General features: G+C 48.3%; 1 protein-coding gene across 2 annotated transcripts in view; it reads right to left on the reverse strand.

Moving 5' to 3' along the window:
- VAC14 (VAC14 component of PIKFYVE complex) overlaps positions 1-13,228 on the reverse strand; it is a 105,005-nt gene that overhangs the window by 70,672 nt on the left and 21,105 nt on the right. For both annotated transcript variants that reach the window (XM_048515487.1, XM_048515486.1), the window contains exon 13: positions 637-793. In XM_048515487.1, the coding sequence (XP_048371444.1) occupies positions 637-793 (157 nt within the window). The remainder of the gene's footprint in view (positions 1-636; positions 794-13,228) is intronic.

Below are 13,228 nucleotides of genomic sequence, written 5' to 3' on the forward strand. Positions count from 1 at the left end.
GAATGTTGCCTGGGACAACACCTGCTCCAGGCGCCCCCCAGCGCCCCACTCCCACCCCCCGTGCCCCACTTACCTTGCTTATGGGAGCCCGCCACTGAAGGCTCCGTTGGCTGAAGGCTCCGGGGAAGATCCTGGCCCCCCATGACCAGCTGGCATGCGCCCAGGGACATGTGACCCCACATGTCCCCGTGAGCCTCTGAACAAAACTCATCCATTCTGCAATTGTCAATACCACCCTATCTGTGTAAAATACACACCCTTGAAAACAACTTCCTCCCTTCAAGTCCCGTGCTCCCCCCCCCCCCCACCCTCTGCATCAGTTTAATTTTGGAGGATAAGAAGACTACTGTTTAATGCACAAGCCACTCTTCAGTCCATCACGTACATTTCGGTAGCACAAAGATTTGGACTGCTTGTGTGGCTGACTGTCCGAACAGAGAGAAGACAGGATGCCTCCATGCTCAGTTTGCTCCCCTGAGATAACAGTTGATTTGTGCCAGAAACCATTTGCCTCTGGCTGATAAAACTCATCACAGACTGCTTTGCATCAAGAAAAAATGAAGACAAGCACTACAAAACTGCTTAGCATGCTAGATTTTTTTTTGCCAGCAAGGTTGCTGGACCAAAGGGACCCACCAGGGGAGCCGGCCTGGCCAGTTTTGGTTGGAGGAGGAACACGAAGCTCCAGCTGCCCTGGATGTGTTTCAGAGCCATCACATGGCCCTTGGTCTTCAGTCTGCCCAGCAGGAGAGGATGCAATCTCAGCCAGGACCTCAAGGTCCTTGAGGATCACCTGGAATAAAAAGAAAAGCCAATATGGAGTCAGCAATGGAAGACGGGGTCTCAGACATCAGCCTGAACAGAGCATTGCATAACTCACTTTTCAGAATGTCTTCAAAGGCAGCCTCACTTACAGCATGTTCCAGTAGTCTAGACTGGATTAACTTCAAAGAGCAAAGAGCGAGAGAGAACCCTCCAACATAAGAACATAAGAAGGAGCTTTGCTGGATCAGACCAGAGTCCAACTAGTCCAGCACTCTGCTACTCGCAGTGGCCCACCAGATGCCTTTGGGAGCTCCCATGCAGGATGTGAAAGCTATGGCCTTCTGCTGTTGCTACTGCTGCTCCCGAGCACCTGGTCTGCTAAGGCATTTGCAATCTCAGATCAAGGAGGATCAAGATTGGTAGCCATAGATCAACTTCTCCTCCATAAATCTGTCCAAGCCCCTTTTAAAGATATCCAGGTTAGTGGCCATCACCACCTCCTGTGGCAGCATATTCCATAAGCATATTCCAACCATAAGTCTGCTCTTTCAGTGGGAGCTAAGCCCCACACAGGACAGTTTGTCCACCTGGTCCCGAGTCAAGGAGGCCTCAAACTAAATCCAAGGGATGAGAGATGGCTTAGTGTCCAAGAACCTGATTTGCAGGTAGAAGGTATTGGGAACAATCCCCCTTCCTCCCTTCCCTTGCATGCTACCCCTCCCCCCTCCCCTCCCCTCCCTCACTCCCCTTCCCTTGCATGCCACCCGTCCCTCTCCCTCCACTAGGGTGGGTGGGCCATGTCCAGAAATAGAAGGGGAGGTGCATTTTACTTAAGGAGATGCCCTGATTCATAAGGAAGCTTCAGGCGTTTGCCAGTGACCAAGTTTTTCTAAAAACCACCACTTAAGCTTGCGGACAGCACATAAAATAAATACACCATCACCCACAAGCTAACTCAGTCTGATCTCAATCAAATTAGATAAACAGTGAGTAACAAAATTTTACCCCTGGACTAGCCCAAGGTCACCCAGCAGAAATGTAGGAATGCGTAAATACATCTGGTTCAACAGATAAGCTTCCACCACTTAGGTGGAGGAGTGGGGATCAAACCCAGTTCTCCAGGTTAGAATCCACCTGCTCTTAACCAGTATACCACCCTGGTAATAAAAGAATGAAAGACTGAAGGAGGAATGGAGTTACAGGCCTGAATGCTTACCAGTCCTCCAGAGGATGATATTGCTATAGCATTTATGGAAAACCCTTTAGTTTGAATGATGGGAGACACTAACAAGCCCTGCCTTATAAAGGCTCCGCCCACTTTCTGAACAGCTTGGCCAGCTTCACATAGAGATTGACTAATGGGGTAAGTTGAACTGAAGCCTTCCATGTGCTAAGCACCTGCTCCACCAGTAAGCTAAAACCTCTTCAATTAAAGCAAAGAATATGCTCATGAAGCATGCAAATTAACTGCTGCCCATACAGCTCCGCCACGGTGGTGAACTTGCTACCTGCTTCATGGGTCATCTTGGTCCCCAGGGCCTGCCCCTACTGCACTGTGGCACAACAACCACCCACTCGTCAGGTTTCATCAACTTGCACAGCGGCAGCGCCGCAGCAGTGACACTGCTCACCAACAGCAGCACAGAAAGAGAACCCATTTCACAGAATACCAGTTCTGGCCCCAATCAAAGAAGGAGTACGAAGGCAGGAGGAAGAATGAGCCCCTGCAAAAATGAGCAAGCTCATGAAGGACCGGGGTGGAAGGGGTCCACAGCGTGATCAAAAATAAGGGGGACCGGTATTCAGGCAATCCCCCATTTAAAAAACTCTGAAATAATGTGCCCAGTTCTGTTTTGGAAGCCACTAGCTGTGAGGTTGCCCCCAGGGACTTGGACCCTCCTTCTAGGGTAGATAACCCTGAAGCGAGGGTGGGCAGCAGGTTGCAGATTTGCAGCACGGCTCTCCCCGACAGCTTCCAAAGGGCTGGTGGCAGCGTCAAGGGCAGGGGGAGGGATTTTTATTGCATACTGGTGCCCAGAAATCCCACCGAGCACAAACTTCCAGGGTACTTGATCTCCCTGGACCCCCCCTTCAGGCTCTCTCATTCTGCAGTGCAGGAACAGTGGAAACGCAGATTTTGGATAAGGGCACAGCTGTGAGTCATGGCAGAGCACCTGAATGCCTTGCCAAAGGTCCTGGGTTCAATCCCCTGCACCTGCAGTTCAAAGAATCTGAGAAAAAGGCCTTTTCCTGTCCGCAGCTCCGGAAAGCAGCTGCCCTTCCAAGTCGCCTGTTCTGAGCAAGAGGAACCGACTTGGTAAAAGACAGCTTCGTACGAGCTTTAAACAGTACAAGCCTGTCAGAGAGGGCGCCAGTGGGGAGGAGGGAGGGAGAGTGCTTTACATGCGCCCTGCATCTCACCACTGAACAAATTTCAGGCTGCTTTTCTCGCTCTCTTTTGTACAAGCAAAAGAATGAAACTGGAAGGGTGTAAGAAAAGCAATATCCTGGCAGGGCACAAATGCCTAATGTTACCATGGTGACCGGCCAGGTGCCAAAAAGGAGCATCAGCTGAGTCCCATCACTTGAGGGCAGCAGCTATTTCACTATTGGACCTGAAAGCACTGAGGCCGATGTGAAGCTCTGCCCCCCTCCCCACCAGCAAGGAGGCCTCCCTGGTGGTTAGGGGGCGCAACCAGAAGAGGGTGGCCAGCTTGCAAAGGCCCTGCAGAGCCCAGGGCTTAAGGGCTGGCAGAGCAAAGTCTCTCTGGCAGAGAAGCAAGGCTGCTTTTAGGGATGAGCTCAGAGCGATCATAAAATCGGATGAGGCTTCTTCCACTTCCACCGCCGTTCACATGGTGAACCGGGATCACAGAAGCTGCACACAGACTTTCCCCACAACTGAGCAGAAAGATGCAAACCTGTTCACGTATTAATATTTTTTTAAAAAAAACATTGCTCCAGCTGTGGCATAAATCACACAAAACTGGGGAACTGGTTTTAATTTTGTGCCAATGGAATAGGAGGGACGGGTCTTACAGAGAAAAGAGGTAGGGGAGAAGACGGTACGATGACCCCCACCGCTCTGGACATCTTAAAAAACCCAGCTACCCAACATGCTTCCCGAAGTTGATTTTTCAACAAGAGCTAGGAAACGGCATTAATTTGATTAAAAGTTGCGGTTTTACATTGGGAAGCTATTTACTACAATTTGTCAGCGGAAAAATATGGCTAATCCTTCCATATGGCAACCGGCTTCGCTAGAAGGGGAAGAAATTATTTCAAAACACGTAGTTCTCGGATAATGAACATCTTCTGGCTTCCTCGCATACTTCGCAAAAACAAACAACAAAATGAGAGATTTCCTGCTCTTTCCAGATTTAGGTCAATGCAATGTGCATCGCGTTCTAGTTGAATTGGCCTGATGTTCGCTTCACTTCCTGAAGAGGCAGCCCCCTCCTTTGCTAGGTTTCCCTTCCCGCAGCCACTTAAGAACCATGCATTTCAGCAGCATACTGTGTCAGCCCTTGTAAGGGCAAGAATAGATGATGCTACCACGGGGCAACAGGCCTGGAATATAAGTGGGGTTATGCAGGGCCCAGTATCACACGCTGCACACTTCAAGAGATTGACCCGTCTCTCCTATTCTGCAACGTGTCCTGCTGCCCCCGCCCTCAAGGTCAAGAAGCAAAGGCGAAGAAGAGGAGGAGTTTGGATTTATACTCCTCCCCCTTTCTCTCCTGTAAGGAGACTCAAGGTGGCTTACAAGCTCCTTTCCCTTCCTCTCCCCACAACAGACACCTTGTGAGGTAGGTGGGGCTGAGAGAGTTCTGAGAGAACTGTGACTAGCCCAAGGTCACCCAGCAGAAATATAGGAGTGCAGAAACACATCTAGTTCACCAGATAAACCTCTGCCACTCAGGTGGAGGAGTGGGGAATCAAACCCGGTTCTCCAGATTAGAATCCACCTGCTCTTAACCACTACACCACGCTGGCTCTCAACGGAGCAAGAGGTCCAAACAGTAAATCCACACCGTTGATTTCAAGTCACACCAAAGGGGTAACTTCCACAGTACAAAACCAGAAAAGCCTAAACTATAGAGACTCCACTGAAAGTCCATCAGAGCTTCCAAACTGTTCTTGACTTAGGGGGAAGAAAGAGGAATGCAGGCTTGCAAACATTCTGCACAACACCACAGAGGCAGGCAGAGCGTCAAGAGACAGGGAAGGCAGTAAAAGGAAGGCCCGCTGGGGAGACAAAGCAAATCCATGCTCCTGAAAGCTGCACCACTGAACGGCTTTGGCGCCTTTTCTCCCAAAATATGCTTACCTCTAGGCCTGAATGAGAAGAGCCCACAGCCCGCATTCAAAGAAAAATCGGAACAGTGATTCTGCAGCAGTTTTAGCTCCATTCATTCCCCACCCACTCCCATTCTGCTGGTGCTCTCTAGTGCCTGGCATTTGAGGTATTACTAGAGGGCTGGCTGCGTGGTCGGAAACACAGCATGAAAATACAGAGCGGCGTCAAAACACTTCCCTGCTGCCTTCTTGGCACATCTGCCTCTGTTACTCCCAGAGGGACCTACATATCGGAGTGGGTACACATGGCAGCAGTAAACTGGGGGCTGGATAGTCACTCCTATCATAATCTTGCCCCTTTCCTCCAAACACTCATCACAAGACTGTGCAGAACAAAACCCATGAGGCCACTCACAGGCAGGGGGTTGATGTACCAGATTTTTCAGAGACTAGAGTTTCTAGACTTGAAGAATAGTGTAACCCTCAACATTCTTGATGGAGCCGAAGCCTACAAGCCAGGGCAACGCTGGGGCAATGGAGCCGTGCAATACCTGGGGTTCTGCTTATCTTACAACTTTTTAAGAACACCACCCCTGCCATTTTCATCTAAGGATCTCAGCCCAGGCTGTCCGAGGGAGCATCTTCTCTCCTATGATGGCCCGTACACTTTTAAGACCTGTCAATCAAGTCTTTGTGGATCAAGGCTTTTCAGTGGTTGCCCCCAATATAATGAAGTCACCCTTCGCATCCAGCCCAGCCCTTGCCTCCTTTTGGAGACAAGGCAGTCTTGCTAGGCCAGGCCTTCTGGTTGAAGCCGCAGTTCTGAAGGCATCTTTCTTTGGGCCCCTCACAACCTCTCGGCCAAACCTTTCTGATTGAAGCATTTGTATTCTGCCTTGTGGCTCAAGGGAGCTTCCTCACATGTAGGGGTGCCAACCTCCAAGATCCCCTGCTATTACAACAGATCTCCAGACTGCAGAGACCAGTTCACCTGGAGAAAATGGGTGCTTTGAAGGGTGGACTCTATGGCATCGTACCCCACTGAGGTCCCTGTCCTCCCAACAGAGGTGTAGCTGGGCCAGAGTGTGCCTGGTGCGTACTCTGTGCCCCCCCCCCGATGCCCTGTCCCCCAGCCTCCACGCTTACCTTAGTTTAGCCTGTAAAAGCGGCCTGTTCCTTTCAGGCTGAAAATGGCCTGGTGGGAACTACATTTTCCATGAGACCCTGGGGCTTGCAAGGTCTCCTGGGAAGTGTAGTTCCCACCAGGCCATTTTCAGCCTGAAGGGAACAGGTCACTTCTCCAGCCTGCACTGTGTCACTAAGATAAGTGTGTAGGGGGGCTGCCATGGGGGGATTTTTGAGGGGGACCAGGCATGTGCGCACCTCCCGCCCCCTGGTAACTCCTCCTCTGCCTCCCAAGGCTCCATCTCCTAATCTCCAGAAGTTTCCCAAGCTGGATTCGGCGACCTTATCCCTGGCCAGGAGGGACCTGGCAACCCTACTCACAAAGCAATTGCAAGGCTAAAGTGGAGAAGGTGAAAACTATGTGACAAGCCACATTGGCTCCATAACATTAAAAAGTCTAACACCAGCAAGATTGGGGGGGGGGGGATAAAAAGTGGCAAGCGAGATAGGTTTGTCATTTAAAAGACTGAAATCCCTGCTAGCCAGAGAAGAGGTTTAATAGCTTGGCTCTCAACTCCGGCCCCCTCCCACACAGAACACCAGGCAGCCCCTATCTTGAAGAAAAGTTCACTTGCACAAGAGTTCAATATGAAGCAGAGTAATGGAGATCCTAAGTCGGAACTGTTACCTAACAACTCAAATCAGCCTGAAGCTTGCCTTTTCTTAACTTTTTTTCACACTTTGCTACATTATCTGGCTTCTCTTTCTTCCATTCAGGCATCATCTGATGCTGGCATAACTTATCTCGCTGAGCATGATCAGATATCACCATGGATTCCCCACCTAAGGCAAGTGGCCTGCCCAATTTATTTATTTCCCTTACTACAGATTAAGGCTTTAATAAAACTTTCGCCTGGAGAGGTAGAAAGGCCCAGAATACATCTGGAAAGATTCAGATGGAAAACCTCCCTCCTCAAGACCTTCTCCAATTTTTCTAAATAGAAAATGAAAATTTGGGAAAGAACTACAAAAAGCTCCTACCTAGGCAGTATATGGACATATACACACCATTTGGGATGAGTGGAATGCTTTTTAAAACGAGGGTTTACTAACTCAACATGTGAAATACAGATGTAGAAAACAACCTACTGCATTAGACACTGGTAATTCCCATGCATACAAGTAGACATACACAGCATATTTAAGGTTTGACAAGCATATTTTTATTCCCGCCTACCTCAGTTTTGTCCAAAGAATTGGGGGGGGGGGGGGGATTTCTTCCATGCCCTGAAATCTCCCTGAAATCTCGCCTCTCCAGTTATGCCTCTTTGGGTTGGGACAATATGTGGGATTCAGCAGATTCGCACCACTTTGGCAGAACTGGTTGTTAAAATGGTGCTTGTAAACAACCAGTTGTTAAATTATTCGAATCCTACCACCAGAACTGATTGTTAAATTATTTGAATCACACCACTGGACAATATACTTGGGGTTGTTCTCCCCATCACTGATCAGTCTCAGAGGGAGCGTTTCCTGAAGACCTGCCAAAGAGAATGGAAATCTGAACCTAAATTTTCACCCAGGCAGCTACCCCACAACGACTCTTGTGCAGCCTTTCCAGTAACATCTTCTCTTCCTCTGGGGCTCGCTCATTCATCCCCAGAGGGCTCCCTCCCTTCTGCTACCAATGCGCTAAGCAAGAACATCAGCCGTTCCTAGCACACCAGTCCATCCAACACCCTGACCGATCACTTTGCCCCCGACTTCTGGTGGGCAAGTTTGGAAGGCAGCCCATCATCCACCCGGAGTTTTGCTGGGCTCCTTTGCTTTCTCCTGCAGACACAGAGCTGGCAAGAGGCAGAAAGTTAAAGGAAGGAAAGCATATCCCTGGCTTGTTTCCAATGACTGGGCAGGCATGTGACAAAGACAGAAGCCGCAAACTCTTCCCTTCGCAAAAAAAGAAAAGGGAAGGAAAAAAGGAACCATTTCTTACCGTTTATTTTCTTTCAGGGACAAAGAGTACAATGAGTGAAAAAGGTTTCCTTACATTTGGGGGTAACGAGATACATGTATGGAGGCAAGGGGAAAATGCCTGTCACATCTGTTACATAATATGACATATTGTTCTGATGAAGTTTGTTGCGACAAAACTATTACAAACTATGAAGGAGAATATTACTAAACCGGTAGCAAAATTCTGCTTATTCATTATGAAAAAGAAAAAAATGATCTGAATATGGCATCCCGCTTAACTATTTTTGTTCTGTTCGGTATTTTTGTGCTGTTTGGTATGAGATATTTTTGCTACATTGGAGAATTATATTGTATTTGGTCATTGACTGTAAATAAATGCTACTACTACTAGATATATGTATGCCAACCTCCCCACACACACACCTCAGCACCACTCCATGGAAATCTGGGCGGGGCAGGGGGGAACATTCCAAATGGGGATGAGATAGAAGGTTTTTTAGGGAGGTGGGGGGAACCGTTGGAACACTAGCTCCAAGTTGATGATCACAAAGTGGGAACCTACTGGACAAGACCATGGGGCGTTTGACGCTGTGCAATACCTGCAAGCGAGGAAAGGCTATCCCAGGGCGGCATGAAAAGGAGGCCACACAGCACTGCTGCAAAAAGTGGGACATTCTGGAACAGATTTTCAGACCAGCTGGGGGAAGTGACGAGGCGCTGTGGGCTCAGATGCCCCCTTGTGGCAACTGCCAGCCAAGACACCTGCCATCCCAGCCCGAAGGGCAATTTAGGAAGCCAAGCACATCCCAGAGGGAAGGAACACGGCTATTCATCTCACAGGAAGGCTGCCTGGGCTGTGACTTGAATGCAGTGGCAGGCAATGAGCTTTCTCCTTGACAAGTCAGAGAGCTCCTTTAATTTATTTTTCTTTTAATACGCAGCCCAAGAGCGGAGTGGGAAGAAACCCAGGCTTGGTGGTGCCCCAGCCAAGAATGCAATCCCCATCTTTTGGCAGACCCCCAAGTGAGAGTATAGTGTGAAAAGTAAACCCCCTCCAGCTCCCCCCACCAAAGAGACCCCAATCAATCATCCTGTGACAATTTAACTGCCCTTTTTTTCCAGGGGAGAAAAGGAACACTGACCTTTGCCCTTCGGTCTCTCAACCAGACAATTTCACAGTCGTGAGGGCTATTTTTTAAAAAGACATTTCTGCTTAGATTGGTTCTGAGCAGAGGACGGCCAAAAGCAGCAACGACAGTTTTATCTCTTCCCCCACCCCCCTTGATATCCTTGATATCCTAGCATCTTAACATGAATGTGCTGGAGCCCAATGGGAGCTCACATCCTGCACGTGAGCTCCCAAAGGCATCTGGTGGGCCACTGCGAGTAGCACAGTGATGGACTAGATGGACTCTGGTCTGATCCAGCAGGCTCTTTCTTATGTTCTTAGTACAGTGAGGCATTTTGGACTCCATCTGCCTTCCAAACCTCACTCTCCCACGTATCCTTGTACCAGCCGAAGAACAGCATTTTTGAGCATCACAATTGCAGACAAAACCTCAAATGTTAAAGAGGGCAGGCTCCTATACACACACGCACAATTACGGGTGGTGGGAACTGTTATTTTCCTATCAGGAGTTCCTATCATGCCTGAAAGAACTTCTGAAAATGCAAGGGATGTGTTATACTTTATGAAAGGCACAAAGCAAGAATCAACGTGGTGGGTTTCGATCCTACATTCAGTGCACCTGCTCTATAAGTTCCCTGCCATTCACATTTCCTAGATCAGGGGTAGGAAACCTGCGGCTCTCCAGATGTTCAGGAACTACAATTCCCATCAGCCCCTACCAGCATGGCCAATTGGCCATGCTGACAGAGGCTGATGGGAATTGTAGTTCCTGAACATCTGGAGAGCCGCAGGTTCCCTACCCCTGTCCTAGATAGACTATTCCTTTTTTACCCGCACTTCAAAGCGTTTCAGAGAAAGAAATGGCCATTGCTCCGCTTGAAGGAAGAGGATGGTTGCAAGGTTGAACTTTAGACTACAAGTTAGGCTTGTGCTCCAGGGCTAGTCAGAGATGGTTTTGGCCAGTACGTTCACTGCAACTGAACTCTCCAAGCATGAATGTGCATCTGTGGGTGCATCTGCCATGAACTCTGCAGTTGTGATGAGCATTAAAGGCCCTCGTTAAATCTGTCCTCTAGAAACTGAGAGAAAAGTTCACAAACCCAAAAGATCAGTTAGCAGCAGACAAGTGCAGGGGGCGCATCCACTAGAGGGAGTCTGAGACTTACACAAGGTAAATTAAAGCAGAGGTAAACAATCTCAAAATTGACAAGTCTGTTTCCATCGTTTGTGCTGATTCTGTCTAGGTCATCTCTTGAAGCTATGTTTCTTTCTATAGCCAACATGGCCAATTGGCCCTGCCAACAGGGGCTGATGGGAATTGCAGTCCATGAACTGCTTTAATGGAACCAGTTCTTGGGCCATGATGAATGCCTAGGCAAGGAAAGGCTCTGATCACTAGGGATGATGAGCATCCAGCAATATAAGAACCGGCTATGCAGCATTTAGCTGTAGCGGAGGAGCATTTGTTCCCCTGGCCACGCTACCAGCGCAATGCAGAAGGAATCAGCAGCGGCCAGAATAACTAGAAGGCTGAAACATCGCAAACATCCGAGTGCCAACCCCCACCTTTCATCACAACTGATTTATCCTTTTAATTTGGAATCGTTTTTATTTGTGTTTTTGTGAGCCACCCTGGGAGTGATTGTGACGGAAAGACCTTCTATAAACACAGCAGAAGAGACAAAAATTCTGGAGCAGACAGACTGCAGTTGCTTGATGGGAATGATTTGGAGAACATACGTGTTTTTGATGAAAAGTAGGACTTCTTCACCCTTCAGGTCCACAAGCTTTGTGCCCGGGAGGGAAGCATAGGTATTATAGGCACCTGGGCAGGGTGATTCCTGATCAAGGCACTCAAAGCTTAGCAAGGCTGCGTGCCCACTATGGGAAGGGAACCAGCCAGCCTGAAAAGAACCTTGGTATGTTGCTTGTTTTTGCCAGGAAGTCTTGATGTTCACTTTGCTTCCTGAAGAGGCAGCCCCCTCCTTTGCTAGGTTTCCCTTCCCGCAGCCACTTAAGAACCATGCATTTCAGCAGCATACTGTGTCAGCCCTTGTAAGGGCAAGAATAGATGATGCTACCGCGGGGCAACAGGCCTGGAATATAAGTGGGGTTATGCAGGGCCCAGTATCACACACTGCACACTTCAAGAGATTGACCCGTCTCTCCTATTCTGCATCGTGTCCTGATGCCCCCGCCCCCAAGGTCAAGAAGCACAGCAGAAGAAGAAGATGAAGAAGAAGAAGAAAAGAAGAGTTTGGATTTATACCCCTCCCCCCTTTCTCTCCTGCAAAGAGACTCCAGGTGGCTTACAACCCCTTTCCCTTCCTCTCTCCACAACAGACATCTTGTGAGGTAGGTGGGGCTGAGAGTTTTCAAAGAGAACTGTGACTAGCCCAAGGTTATCTGGTTTCAAAGAGAACTGTGACTAGCCCAAGGTTATCTGGTTCACCAGATAAGCCTCTGCCACTCAGGTGGAGAAGTGGGGAATCAAACCCAGTTCTCCAGATTAGAATCCACCTGCTCTTAACCACTACACCACACTGGCTCTTAGAGAAACCTTGGCTCAATTGAACGACATCTGTTTGGCATAAAGATGATCCGAGATTCAACCCTGGCATCTCCAGTTAAAAGGACCAGGTAGCAAGTGATGTGAAAGACCTTAATCTGAGACCCTGGAGAGCTGAGGAGACATTACTGACCTTGAGGGAGCAAAGGCTTGATTCACTGTAAGACAGCTTCATGTGTGTTCATGGGAAAGAGTTTTAAACTGAATGAGTGCAAAGATCTGGAGCAGGGGGGAGGGGAAGGGGGACAAGATGGTATACAATAGATCATTCAAGTCGCCATCTATGTTGTTTTATAAATATTTTCTATAATTCATCTATTGTTATTGGCGTTTTAATAGTTTTAATGTTTAATTGTTTTACCTAACGTTTTACTGTTTTAACTTGTTGTAACCCGCCCTGAGCCCTTTAGGAAAGGGAAGGATAAAAGTATGAGAGAGAGAGAGAGAGAGAGAGAGAGAGAGAGAGAGAGAGAGAGAGAGAGAGAGAACGATTGAACGAACGAATGAACAACACAGCAACAATGCCAGCATGGCTCATCAGACACTCTACCCTCAGCTTTGGAGTGTGAAGATCAACACAGCTAGCTGCAAACCTTGCAAATGCACTTTATTTGTACACAGGAATCGCATGCGATGACGAGGAGGAGGAAACAAGTCACAGGTCATGTTAATCTCACCCTTGTTTTCCTTTTTGATACGTCAAAGTCCCAAATTTCAGCCTTGGCAAAATGAAAGCTGGGAACTCAGGACACAACGGGTGGAAATCCAATCAGGCAAAAATGAAAATCTAACTGGATAAAGACCGCCATTCATGCTTTTGTTAAGTGTCATTGTACTTGAAATCTGTATCACATGGAGAAAAGCCTCTGGGGATTTAGAGTGAGAGAGCCCGTTCTGTAGGGGAAGGCTGGGACAACAGAATGTGAGGCTCTGGGCTGTGGCAAAGCAAGGAGAGGAGGCCTCCCCTCAGAAAAGCTCTACTGTGGAGAGATGAATGATGAAGAGAAAAGCCTGGGACTGGAAGAAGAGCTACCATCAAGCTGAAAATCCAAGTTTTTACCAGACTTTCGGGAGGACCAGAGCCCAACTGCAAAGAATTTTAGTACACACTAAAATGGAAGATTAGCTTTCAGTGTCAAAAAAGGTGGCTGTCCCATACCCTAAATTCACTGGGCTTCACCTCTGCAAGCACAATTCTCGTCCTCTTTACTCATTCAGCTCTCAGTAAAACAAATATCCATGACTCCAGGCCATAAACTTGAGGGATTTTGGTTGTGAAATGGGGTGGGGGGTGGGGGGTGGGGGGTGGGGGGGAGAATAATCTTCATCTTGATAGATTTGGCATTCTTGCAGTTCTCAAGTTCTCA

This window comes from Sphaerodactylus townsendi, linkage group LG14 (assembly GCF_021028975.2).
Source record: "Sphaerodactylus townsendi isolate TG3544 linkage group LG14, MPM_Stown_v2.3, whole genome shotgun sequence".
Lineage (NCBI taxonomy): Eukaryota > Metazoa > Chordata > Lepidosauria > Squamata > Sphaerodactylidae > Sphaerodactylus > Sphaerodactylus townsendi.